The sequence below is a fragment of the Larus michahellis genome, chromosome 8, assembly GCF_964199755.1.
Source record: "Larus michahellis chromosome 8, bLarMic1.1, whole genome shotgun sequence".
In the NCBI taxonomy this organism is placed as follows: Eukaryota; Metazoa; Chordata; class Aves; order Charadriiformes; family Laridae; genus Larus; species Larus michahellis.
The window spans coordinates 16,974,807-16,988,251 of record NC_133903.1 but is presented as its reverse complement, the minus strand read 5'-3'; the positions used below and the strand labels follow the sequence as shown (position 1 = coordinate 16,988,251).

The 13,445-nt window shown below is 45.5% G+C and overlaps 1 protein-coding gene across 14 annotated transcripts in view; it reads left to right on the top strand.

Moving 5' to 3' along the window:
- Window positions 1-406: 406 nt before the first annotated feature.
- Window positions 407-13,445, top strand: part of CREBBP (CREB binding lysine acetyltransferase) — a 97,624-nt gene continuing 84,585 nt past the window's right edge. For 8 of the 14 annotated variants that reach the window (XM_074599305.1, XM_074599301.1, XM_074599310.1 and 5 more), the window contains exon 1: window positions 407-1,386. In XM_074599305.1, coding sequence (XP_074455406.1) covers window positions 1,302-1,386 — 85 coding nt within the window. In that variant the 5' untranslated portion in view covers window positions 407-1,301. Of the gene's footprint in view, window positions 1,387-7,154; window positions 7,427-7,972; window positions 8,096-13,445 lie in introns of those variants that run through there. The other 6 variants (XM_074599306.1, XM_074599311.1, XM_074599309.1 and 3 more) reach the window with 3 other exon arrangements.

Genomic DNA, 13,445 nt, shown 5'->3' with positions numbered 1-13,445 from the left:
ACTGAGAGGAGACCGAGAGGACGCGGTGAAGGGGCAGCCGTGCGGGTGCTGAGGGGGGAACCCCGACAGAAGCAAGTAGAGGAGACCGAGGTGAGCGACCGGGGGGCAACCGAGGGGAACGCTGAGTGAGGACACCGCGAGTGGGCCACTGCGTGGGCGCCGAGAGGGTCCGGGGTGGGGTGGGGTGGGGGACGCCCTCGCCGGCCCCTCCGCGGAGCAACTGAGGACGCTCTCGCCCCTTTCCGGCGCCGCTCGCGCCTTTCCGGCGTCGGCGGGGAGGGGGGGGGGGGAAAGGGGGGAAGAGTGGGCGGGGCGGGGCGCGTGCGCTGTGACGCCAGACGCAAGCCCCGCCCCCGCCCCCGCCCCCATGGTCTCTGGAAAAGAGAAGAGAAAAAAAAAAAAAACTTTTTTTTTTTAATTGAGGAATCAACAGCCGCCATCTTGTCGCGGAGCCGGAGAGCGGCGCGAGCGGAGCGGGGCCGGGCCGGGCCGGGCCGGGGCAGCGGGGCCGCCCGCCGGGGGACACGGGCAGCCGCGCGGAAGCGCCGCGGACGGGCAGAGGGGGCTCGAGGCAGCGGGGCAGAGCCGGCCGGAGCCAACCCAGCGCCGCCGCCGCCGGGAGCCGCCGCCGCGCCGCGCTCATTGTTTTGGGGCGTTTTGAGCGTGTTTTCGGGGGTTTTTTTCTGATTTTTGGTGGTTGTTTTTTTTTCAATTTTTCAATTTTTTAATTTTTTTTTTTTTTTTTTTTTTTTTTTTTACCCCTCCCCACCTCCTCTTTCTCCCTCCCCCCCTCCTCCCCCCTCCCCTACCTCGGCCGCGGTTCGGCCGGGGGCGGCGGGCGGGGGCCGGGGCGAATCCCCCGGCGCGGAGGGGAGGGGACGGGGCGAGGTGTGTGCGGTGGTGGCGGTGTTTTGGGGAGGGGGGGGGGGGGAGCGGCTATGCTCCCCGACTCTGACTGACTGAGCCGCCATCCGGGCACCTCCTCGGCGGCGGCGGCCGCCGGGCGGGGGGGAAGAGGCCGGGAGGAGCGAGGCCGGCAGGGAGGGGGCGCTGGGCTCTTCCCCCACCCCGCCCCGAACCCTCCTCCCCTGCGGCCTGCTGCGGCGGCGGCGGCCCGGCCCGGGTATGGGGGAACGGGGGCCGCCGCCGGTCGGGCACTGAGCGGCGCTGTTGTTCGACGGGGAGAGAGAGAGAAGAGAGACCGACCGAGCTTCAACCACCCCCCCTCCCCTCACCTCAGACTCCCCCCCGCCTCCGGCCTCTCCGACGATTTACCGGCTCGGACGGCCCAGCCGGCTACCATGGCGGAGAACTTACTCGACGGGCCGCCCAACCCCAAGCGAGCGAAGCTCAACTCGCCGGGCTTCTCCGCCAGCGATAGCACAGGTAAGGCCTGCGGGGCGGTGCGGGGGCGGCAAGGCCTTACCGGCGGTTCCCCCCCCCCCTCCCCTCCGGCGGGCGGTCGGGCCCGGCAACCGCCGGGCCCGACCGCCCGCCGGAGGGGAGGGGGGGGGGGAACCGCCCGCCCTGCTTCGGTTCCCGGCGGGGGTGGGAACCGGCTTGGCGAGGTGCCGGGAAAAGCGCGGGGGGGGTGGGTAGGGGGGGGAAGGATCCCTCCCGGAGCGGTTGGGCCTCCTCCAGTCGAAGTTACCGGGCGGGACCCGTACGCCAAGTACCGTCCCGGCTATAAATAGCGGTTGGGGAGAGACGGTTGAGGCCTTCTTTTTTTTTTTTTTTTTTTTTTTTGAGTTGAATTTCCCTTTCCTCCAAGGGTGGAGGGATTTGGCCTCGGCTCGGGTGTTGGGGGTGCCCAGGTGAGCGGGGTGCGGGCAGGGAAGGAGGAAAACCCCCTCCAGCAGAAACACCGACAGCCCTGCTTCTGTCTCTGCTCCTTAAACCCCATATATCACCCGCAACTAAAAGCCCTATGCAGGCAGTCCCTTCCCGAGACACTACGGAATAAAAACTCCCTACTAGCACCTTAATGTTTTGCTTTTTTTATCCTCCCACCTGTGACCCCGGTGTAAGGCGCTCCGCTCAACCCCTTCCAAGCGTTTTTCCTCGAAAAACGAATAATTTGCAGATAATATTTGAAGTTGTGGGGTTGCTTGCGTGATGAAATGTCCAGCGGGCTGGCAGTCGCTGCGACTTGTCTATGTGTCGTGTAGTGTCTTCGGCCTGCTTCTTTTTCAACCCTAATGGGTTTGTAGGTAATAAAACACATCAAAATTTCACATTTCCAGCAAGCGTGTGCCTGTTGTAGATACGCACGTGTGTGCATAAGAGCATGTGTGCGTGTACTGACGTCTTTCAGTGTTCCAACTGTTTTAATCACTGAAACAGTGGTTTTATGGGGACGAGAAGCGTGTTGGACTTGCATTTCTGTTTTCAGAGATTAATGAATCTTGTTGAAGGGACAGTGATAAGTTAATCATACTATGCCTGCTGTGTTTTTATAGACTGAAAAAATTATTACTATAATTGAGCTGATAAATTCAGTGGGTTTTTTCGGTTTGCTTAATCTGCATTTGGCAATAGTTTATAGATACTTCAGTCCTTTTGGTCGTGGTTTGTTTTGGTTTTTTTATGGAATCTTTTTCTTCTCAACCTACAACTAAATGAGACATGCCAAAAAGAAACCGTATTGAGAGTAAGAATTGACAGAGAATATCTAGGTGAAGTCTTGTGATTGAACTACGTTAATCCCTTTCGTGGAAGCAGCGGAATATCATACGTAAGGCTGAGATGCAAGTTGCCGTGAAATGCAGCACAGCAACTCAGGGAAAGCACAGTTTTTCTTTAATTCTTCAGCTAGACATTTTAGACTCTACTGGTAGCCAGTGAAAGATGTTTGAAGCGGTGTCGTCTTTTTTTTTTTTTTTTCTTTTTTGAAGTTCATTTGGTCTGTTCTGGAATGCTTCAGACATAATTACGTCCTGTTCAGCAAGTTCTAATGCGTCTCGGTGAGCTCTGTGCAGTGCTAGATATGTAAACTCCAGCATCTGCATAAAGTTTTGCACGGCTGAGGGGGCCTTTGCTCACCCGGGACGGCAAACCCCAGGTTGTATTTTGAAACAAGTGGGAGTGTGTCTCTAGCGTTCTGTCGACATCCCCCGGTGTTCTTCAGGCAAAAATACATCTCTGCTTGAGACTGCAGGTAATGTTCGTGCACTTAAAACTGCTTTTTCAAAAAAAATAACCTCTTTAGGTTTGTTGCCAGCAGCTAATGGTGCTTGTTGAAAGATTGCTGAATGTTTCTGTGCATTGTAGCAGGCAATACAAATAGTTTGATTCGCAGATGCTATCACGTACCTGCTCCTGAACCTAAACCAGGCAGCTCCCTTGCGCTGTGGCTGAAATGAAAAAGTTAGGTTGCAACCTGGAAAGTTGCCTTTGTGGCCAGAGGTGCTTGGGTTAGATGGGCTTGAGGCTCGCTCCCTGAACGAGCTGCGAGTTGTGTGTGTTGGATAACTGAATTGTGATTGCAGTCGTAAACCCGCGCTGTTTGATGCCGCAGCTTGCGTGAGTGGGACGTGCTCTAAAAGACGTTGCGTGAGGCTGGGTTGTGCAGTTCTGCCGCTGCACGGTCAGGCCCCGAGCCTGCGAATGCTCGTAACCGAGCAAAGCCGTGCGACGGCGAAGGGCCTGATGGCAGCCTGCAACGTTCGACAGAAAGCAACTGCTCATCCTTGTTTATATTTCGCTTTTATGCTTTGATGCGGTGATGTGAAGCAACTCCTTTTGTCAGGGTAAATTTTAGCTGCCTTTAATCTTTCTGATAAAAATAGCTCCTCAGCTTACCAGAGCAAAGTTTGTGCGATTGAAATTGGTCTACTTAATGTTCTGAAAGTATGACCTTTTCTGGTAAATTTAAGTGGCTAAATCAAATGTCTGGTCTTGGAGAAGGGAGTAGAGATGAAAGGATAACGGAAGTGTGTACCGTGACCATTGTTAAGTTTCGTGATAGTCCCATTTTGCAGTTGCCCCGTTGCTCTGTGTATCAGTAAGGAAGGTTAAGACCCTGGACGTTAACTTAGCTTGCCGTTGCTGTGCAGTATTGAACGAGCCGATTCCTGTGATAAAATGTTCATGCGAAAGATGTTTTCCTTGTCCAGCCAGGTAGGAGTAGTGCTTTTGTCTAATTACCGCTTTGTTAGATACATGGTATTTTTCATACCTAAGCATTTGTCTCTTCTGTAACTGTTGTGAGGCATTCTTATCTACTGCGCTGCAAAATAAACACAGGACTCCTACAAAAAGTAGAATTACAGTAACTTTGGTTATGGCAGCATATAATTTTAATGTTGAGTGTCATGATTACTTTGTTGCTGGCATTGGTCCTTCGGCAGAATGTGCAGTGAACTGGCAGCATTCCTGAGTTGGTCGTGGTCTGAAGTTTGTGAAAAGCGTGCTCAAATGGAGCAGCAGCAAAGCTGGCGTTCTTCAGGTGCCCCTTCGCTGTGGTTCTGCAGGTGGCTTGGTGCTGGTTTGTGTTGCCTTGCCAGTAATGCCTCTGCCTGCGTTTGTTACGTACCCTGCAGCCCTCCGCTGTGCTCCGCTCCTTCAAGAAACAACAAATCATAATTTGGGCCAAAGCAGGAGGGTGTTCTTAGCTGGGTTATGAGTTAATGAATTCCTAAAGTGGGTGAAGTTGGAAAGAAGGAGAGATGAGCAGCTTTAAAAGTCCATCAGATCTGGATTTTCACCTCATACTTGTGTGTGGCTTGATTTGTTTGGGTTTTTTTTCCCCTCCACAACTTCAGATAAATCAGATTAAGCAGTACGGCTGCTGCTGCAAAAGCTGCAGGCTGAGATTTCCAGTAATTCACCTCCTCCTCATAACCCAGTGCGTTAGCATCGCTGTGCCCGCATTTTAAAATTGAGGAAAGACTGGCCTCGTCGCACGTTCCTTTGTACGTGCCGAGATAAGGAGATCTCTGGCTAACTCCCAGCGAGCTACAGAACTTCACAGAAGGGAGTTTGTGTCGATACACAGCCTGATTTGATCTTACTCTCCTGCCAAAAACAGGATAGGTGTATTTCAGTGGATTTGGTTTTTAGTTTTAAAAGAGATGGACTACCTTTGAAACAAAGTAGCTTAAGGAGAGACAGCGAGGCTGTCTGAGCTTATGTTCATGTACTTAGCTGAGACTTCAAATGGGCTGAAGTCTTGGTGATCTAAAACCAGATTTTGTTTGTGCATGTAAAAGCACTAGTTTGTATGTTTTAGAAGGGTTCATTCTCACGTAGTTGAAAAGTTTCATGGAAACCTGTTTTAATTGGTCTGCTCTGGTTTCATACCATGTGTGCAAAACTTTCCTGTCATTTGTACGCTGTGACAGTAAGAATCGCTTTTATACACCTTCTTTCTCCATCTCTCTCTGGAATAAGAAAAAGGGTAATGCCATTAAGTGAACAGACTTGGATTTATAAGCAGAAAAATAGGGGAAGAAATGCTTCACCTGGAAAGATGTAGGTGGAGTGTGTGTAGTTGTAATTGTATCACACAACGTCCCGTGTTTTGTGGTACTTGCAGCATAACTAGCCGGGATGGGAAGAAAATGCGGTGTGGTATTTCATGGCTATATTGTTTCTTAAGACTTACCGTATACATGTAATGATGGGGGTGGTGGATGGCAGATGATGATGCCAAGCGAAAGTGTTTACTTCGAGTTGTGTTAAGTGTGATACAAGCTGGATTCTTATTTTTTTCTTTCACCTTAAGTGACTGACCTGCATAACTTTATGCCTGCAGTTGTAATCTGGGACAGGAGATCTGTAAGATTAGAAATTGGCTCATTTATTGAGCAGATAGCACAGCTCATTCTTACCAATTCATGAAGCGTTGCTGGTAGCAGGTTATTGTATACTTTGTCATTGTTTGGGTTTTTTATAGACTTCTCCAAGGAGTTTGACACTTAACATCTGTATGAGATGAAAAGTTGAGCAGATGATTTGCCAGCCTGATTTTATGGGTCAGCCCTACAGTTGTGGCCCTTCCTTTTTTGAAATTCATACTTGGAGTGATAATTGCATATGTGCTTGGGAGTTTACCAAATTGATTCCCCTTCCCCCTCATCATGGCTTAAAATTAACGTGGTAAATGCTGTCTTATGCTGTGGCATTGAGCTCCTGGAGAAGCCTTGCCAACAGCAGGCAGGAGTAAAAGCTGTGCTGGGGTGGGTCAGTCTTTGTTGTACCCCAGAGATCTCTTGATAGCTTATGAAATGATTCCCACTTTTCTGCTGCAGATTATTCACTTTCTATTCTGACTGAACGTTCCTTGGAGTCATAGTCCAGTGCCATTAATTACTTCTACAGCAACATGCTGTGTTTCGCTATTGCATCTGCAACTCCACATTAAAAAATCCACCTATTCTTGGTGTTTATTTTTATTAGAGACTTTGCTCTCTGTTGTTACCTGTTAATAGAGAAGAACATGAATAAAAAGCTCACTTTGTTCGCAGAATACTGCAGGTTAATGTGAAATTGGGGTGGAGGGGGTAGCTGAAAAACAGGATTTGAAAAATTCTGAGGTTTTTTCTTATACAACGAAAAAACCTGTGAGGTAACTTAGAAATCTGACACTTCATCCTAATTTGGTTTACACTTTCAAGAATTTTTGCTTTGTAAATCCTCCTTTTAACATATGTTATGTTTTCCATCTGTCTTCTCAGATGTCTAAGATACAGAGAGAGCCTAAATCTTTTATTTGGAAAACTCTTTTTAATAGAGATATCTCAACAAATACTGTCAAGTATTGTGCAGAACCATAGTGTGAATCAAAAGCAAACTGAAACTTCTATTATCAGTGGTAATTCGCAATCATAACTCAGAATCTGAATCTCTTAACGTATACTCTTCAAGTGCTTCATTTCATCTTGTTTGTCCTCGTTTCTTATTCACCACCATTGAGAAATATGGACCTTATTTGGAACATTGGATAAATACAGTATCTTTGATTTGCAGTAACTTTGTGTGTGTATATATATTCTTATTTATATGTATGTAAGTCTGTAAAATAATCCCCTACTTCTCTGAGGGGCACCTTTAATGCTGTGGGAACTTCCTCAGGAAGGCAGCGTCATCAAAATGAGTTGCTCTTTCTAGGTGACGAGCCTCCCAATCTCACAGGTAGACGTTACTTCATTGCTGCTGTCGGAGATCTCTGAGGCAAGCATCGGAGCCAGCCACTTTCTATTGCAGAGCGAGAAGGGGAATGGAATATTAGATTCCAACCCCTGTCCGTGTGTGTCACGCCTGAAGAGCACAAGCTTCTCTCTTGCTGTCCCCAACTTTACCGCAGCGGGTACTTTGATAGCTGTTGTAGTGGGTGTCGTTGATGACATCGCTTCTGTGTCATCCTCTGTGTGGTTTCATCTAATGGAGCAAAGAAACATGGAAATTACCAAGAGACTTGAATTCAGTAAGTACTGAATGTAAATCTGTTTTGTAGTAGCTGTGAAGTTTTTCCAAAGGTTCATAAATTCCTTTAAGGAAACTATTAACGAGCATGATTCAGAACACACTTATCTCACTGAAATTAATGCTTTAAAGTAAAATAGATTTGTGAGGATATTTTTTCTGTATTCAGTCAGTTAGTGTTGCAAGGTTTTTTTTGAGCGTGAAATTTATAAAAACCATTAGTTTCAAGCACATGTTTGCTGTTGCATCCTTATGCACGTTTGGTTTGTGTTGTGTATTCTTGCACAGCTGAATTTGAGTTGTCAAGCAAACGCTTCACTTATAATTTGGTATCAGAAATAGGGAGGAAAAAGTGACATTAAAACCAAGAGAACAGAAACACGCTTTTTGCAGCTATTACACATCATAAAGGAGACACAAAACTTGCCTGTTTCCTAGTAATCGTGTAACACTTTTTTCTTTGTTTCCTAATATTACTTCAAGTGCATATTAATCATTGCTATTTTAGTTTTCGCAGAAATAGGCCTGTTCTGTGCTTCTGTTACAGAAGTTGCACAAAGGTGGGAACTTTCAGAGAAGGACTCGTGTAGCTGAAGGGAGCGTTTGAATCAGCCCAAGTTAGAAGGGAGTGCTGAGCATGGACTTCTCCGCACCGGTGCCGTCAGTCATGGTGGGGAGGATGGAGGGCTGAACAATTTAAAATCTGAAACACCTTGTGTTGACCTGTGTATTTAATAAGAAGTCTGCGGCCAGAGAACATCACAGTTAAAGTTTGTTTGTTGAGATAATTCATGTCATTGTACGTTATCTGCTGATTTTTTTCCCAGATGTGCAGTGAGTGTGGCACAGCCTTAACGGGAAGCAGTGGATCTGTCTGTTGTGTGAGCTAACTGAAGGCATTCGCATGCAAACGCTCTGTTTTGGTACAGACTGTGCATTTCATGCTGCCTTAAGCAAATGCCCACTATTAATTACCAGATTCTCAGATGATTCTTCTTTAAAGGGTCATCCCGAACTTAAATGTTTTGTCAGCTGTTAAAATAGGGTGACAGAAAAGATGTGTGCATTTGTGATAGGATGAGGATGAGCTCTCGCTTCTGTTACTGTGCTCCAGGAACCCCAAAATATTTAATCTGGGAACCTAATGCTACTAGTGCTGTGGTCTGCCAGTCTCTAGGCAGGTTGCTTGCCTCCTGTTTCTTCTGTCCAGATCTCTGCTCTTACAGCAAAGTAAATTACTGAGGCCTTTTGGTCAGTAAGTGTGTGCCGCCTGGTTGCCACATGCGATGTGGCAATAGTCATGTCTGTGTTGTTGACGCTACTGGGTTGGATTTAAAGTTGCTTGCAAGAGCAATGGTGTCAATAGAGAAGACACCTTGGGAAACAATTAAGAGGAAGAATGGTTATGGAGAGGCTCTGTAGGAGCAGAGGAAAGCAAAGTCGATCCATCATTTGACATTTGATGCTTCTTAGGACAGACCAGAGTGAGTGCTCTTGTTGGAATGCTTCTGCCACATGTTTTGGGGGTTATTTTAGTTTTATTCCCCTCTGGCATCTGGGAAGAGATGAGAGACTAGCTTTCTATCTGAATGCATTTTTTGTATTTATTTCTGTTTATTAACTTTGGTACCAGGTGCATTTAGTGCATATACTACTTTGGTTTTAATAGTGGAACATTCAAGTATTCTGTGATTATTGTTTTTAAATTATTTTCTTAATGGAAAGGTAGTAGAAGTAGAGCTGAAAATAGTGGTTATTTGTAAAAGAAGCAAGTATCTTAGGTTTTTCTGGACCTTCAACACAGATTGTATTTTCATTATGAGCACAGCAAAAGAGAGATTTGGATAAGTACAGTAGAGAGAAACTTGAGGTTGTGACATTGTGATACACAACATGCAAGTGGAACGAGAGGGTGGGAACTCAACTCGGTAAAATCAAGGAAGGATCTTAGTTTGTACTGTTCTCTTTTCAGGGAGATGAAAAAGAAGCTGGGGGGAGAACAGTTGGTCTTCCCAGTATCAGGAACATTATCCTGGATCACACACGTTACTTTTGATAGGGGGGATATAGACACGTTCATTTTCCCCATCCTGACTTGTATGCCTGGTGTTAGGGCTGGTGTCAGGAGCATTTTTAAAACTGAATCAATAATACTGGTAGTGTTGCGGTAGAGGTTAGAAGAGAACTGATTTCTTTTTCATTAGCTTCTTGATTTGTTCGCTCTGTGTAATGAGCCTCAGTTTTGAAAAGTCACTTAGTTGCTGAAGTCTTACAGAAATGAATTAGGAGAGATTTTAGGAGCTTGAAGCTACTTTAATTTAAGATTACCTAGATTCTAAACTGATAGTGTCCCTTTTGGTTATTGGGATGCACAAAATGAACCCGATGTAATTGATTTTAGGAACTGTGTTGCTGCTTAGTTGCATGTCTGTACCCCGAATGGTATTCATGTTATGGAGAAGCGTGCTTTGCCAGAAAACAAAGTTGCAAAGGAAGTGTGGTAGAAGGAATGCCCCTGTCTCCGTCTCCTGATCCAGAAAATCCCAGCCACAGGAAAGCAAGAGAAGGCAGGTGTAACATCCATTTCCAAGAAATGCTAAAAGGACAATACAGGTGATTACAGATGGGTCAGCCTGCCTTCCATCACTGGGAGGATCGTGGAAGAGCTGGAGTCAATTTAGTGAAGGGCTACCAAGGAGGTCAGGGGGCTGGAGCACTTCCCTTTGAGAAGAGGCTGAGGGGCTGGGCTACAGGACGTCCTGATGTCCCTTCCATCCTCAGCGACTCTGTAAGCAAGAGAGACTGTGATAATTATTCTAATGAGTTTCCTAGAGGCAGGTGCCTGGAATGCCTAAAGCTGGGGCTTGTTTCTGAATATTGATATATTTGAATTTTGACCAGTCCACTGACTTAGGAACGAGCAAATCAGACTGTGTTTCTTTCTGATCCCAAATGCAAGTAGTTCAGAAGATCAGGCAGAAAGAAATTTAGTTAAATATCCAAATCTGTTATTAAGCGAGCCGTAACTTGTTGAGACTCATTCAGATGCCTGCTGTTGGATCTCTCATTTCCCCCCTCACCCTCCTCCACCCAGCCTTTAGAGTCTCCTTCGCCCAGTCAGGTCCGTCATCACTGCCTTTCTCAAACTGGTTGTTAAACATCACCTTCCGAAAAAGTGACGCTCTTCTGAAAGTTAAGGTCAGATGCATGTCAGTTTGCAGTCTTTCTGTGTGTCTTGTTACATGGAAGACACTAATGTAGAGTTTCCTGACTGGAAGTCTTATTTTTTCTATGAATTTGTTGTTTAAATGCTCTAAAACATTAAATACACTAATTGTCTTTTATGAAACAATAAATTATAGAATCCTCAAACCTCGAAAGGAGGTTGGAATGGGCGGTGGTAATTGCTGACTGCACCAAACAGTATGGCTATTGAGTTGGGTTACCTGACATTGAATTTTAGGGAATGGCTGGAGCTCTGAACTGTTGAGGCTTTGTCTGCTGGGGTCTGGCATGATTGAAAGAAGCCTTACAAAACAAAATTGGGCTCACTGAAATGTAACAGCTATGTTGGCATGAAAGAAAGGCACGGTGAAAATACTGCTTGTGTACTGGGTCTGCAGTGTGACTTCAGTGTCTGCTCCGTGGATGGGCAGTCAAAGTTTGGGACAGGAAAACTCCCAGTCACGTTTCAAGTGGAGATTATGCCGTTAAAAAATGGAACTGAATTTGATAGTTCTCCTCCTGTTTGCTGTGTGGTACGTTTGAGATAATAAATCACTTAAAGAAATACCTTAGAATGTTTGTCACCTCTCCACCAGGCTGAGCTGAAGGGAAAAAAATGGTGACATTGAAACAAGTTAATTGATTGAAGAAGTATAATAAGAAGGAATCTCCTGATAACAATTGCAAGTAGTCATGCAGATGAAAATGTCCTTCCTGAGAACGCAGCACAATGTTTTCTTCTGAGAAGGCTTGGAAGGAAACAACATATTTTTTTATTCTGGTTGCTGAAGGTGTTGTCCAGGAAGGCAAAAAACTGTGACATTTAAGCTTGTAAAACTGAAATTAAGAGAGAGCGTGTCTCAAGTGTGGTTATGGTTTATGTGTGAAAATAGCTGCTCAAAGAATGCAAAATTCTCAAATTGGAAAAGGAGCCCTTTGGAGGGAGTGGGGGTGTTGTAGCTGCCTAGTGCTTTTCTGTCCGTTCCGAAAGACACGTTATCTGGTTTTTTTGGCGCTCTCCTGTTAAGAGACCATTCGATTTTGTGTAACAGAGATAATGAAAGATGTGAGATTTAGGATCGGAAGTGCCGTGTGAGAGCCGAGACACTGCGAGGTGGGTCTCCGCAGTCTTAGTCAGCTCTACTGCTTCCTGAGCACTGAAATCAGATGTATGTGCCTTATTAGTTAAGGGAATCTATCCTCTTTTAAAATAAAGACCCCTTTTTCTGTCCTGTTGCATGCTAGGTAAGCAGCAGGTTTGAGAGACGGAGCAGGTACAAAGCTCGGTAATTGGAGTGGGACTTCTCATATAGGTATTTTTTGAGCATTGCTTCAGATGAAATTTTATAATGGCAAAGGCATTTGGTTGGGTTTTTTTGGTTTTTGTTTGGGTTTTTTTTTTTTTTTTAGGCTCTTGGTAGCTGCCATTGACTTTGAGAAATCGCTGAAGCATTGAGAAAGGGATCAATTATCTTCTCACGAGGGTGAGGGGACTGAGGTTACTTTTCATTTTGTGCCCAGTAGAAATGGGCTGCTTTCTTATTATGGCAGATTTTTTTATGTGTATAAATATATTTTTTATTTTTACAACCGTCAAAACTATATCTTATCTTTATAGATTTGTTGCAGACATGCTCAAGTAGACTTTTGTTTTCTGTTGTATTTTACAGCTGTTGTAAAATGTGCCTTGTGTTGGTATTTTTAACGTACACAACTCTGATTAAAATATAAAAGCAGGAAGATTAATCATTCCTGAACATTTAAATACGCAGTGAATTTTTACATGGCCACTGTGCTAAGTTGTTTACCTGCTTTTTATTTTCCTGCTGGCAGAGCCGAAACTTTCCATGCCTCACGTTACCATATAGTCTCCTTACAGGAGCTTAAGAGTGGTAGATTATTTTAGGTTTTAAGAGGCAGTATTCCCAAATGCTTTCTGCACTCTTTTGGTAAACTGCAAAAACATTTCCAGTCCTTGGCTCTGGCAAGATTGTTCAGAGTCCAGCCAGCCAAACAAAAACATTTGAGCACTTATACTCCAACATCCCATTTTGAAATACAATTGGAAAAAACTACTCTTCTTTTTTTTAAGCCACAGCAACGTCTTCCCTCTCCACTTTTTGCCACTTCTCTGCCCCTGGCCCCACGTGTGCACACACAAATATGTACCTTTTGTTCATGAATTATTAACAATTTGAGTGCAGAAGTTTGGAAAAACACCATTTGTGGGATTTACAACAGTTGTCTGAACAGGCATTGTAAACCTTGAACTTCCCAGTGGGCTGGGGTGACAAGAGCTTCAGCCGTGGACCCTGTGTCACTACCCTTGGTCCCACGTGGGCAGATGGCTTTGGTTGTGCTTCAGGGGACCAGGACCTGGGGACTGCCTCGCTTCTGGCCAGACGGGGCTTGGTACTGAAAACAGGCCATGGGGTTTTCATCGGGGGGGGGTTAGAGGTGGATAGAAGGTTAAAAATAGTGAAATCTTGGAAGAAGAAAAATAGAAGGAAAAAATATAGGGAGACACAAATTGCAGCGTGTCAAGTGGGTTGTGTGGGAAAGAGGAGGAGAGATGAAGCCATCACTGGAAGGAATGTAGTTGAAGGTACACTAGGAATTTCTGTAAAAGACAAGCTGAAAAGGTGAACTAATCGGCTGAAGGAAAAGGCAGCAAGTAAGAGAGAAATTAAAAATACTTTAATGAACCTAGCTAACAAAAATGTTAGTTTTGTTACTTCCCTGCTTGAAAGTGAATAGGAGATCTGTTCCTGAGCTGTGGTGTCTTTTGTCGTGGC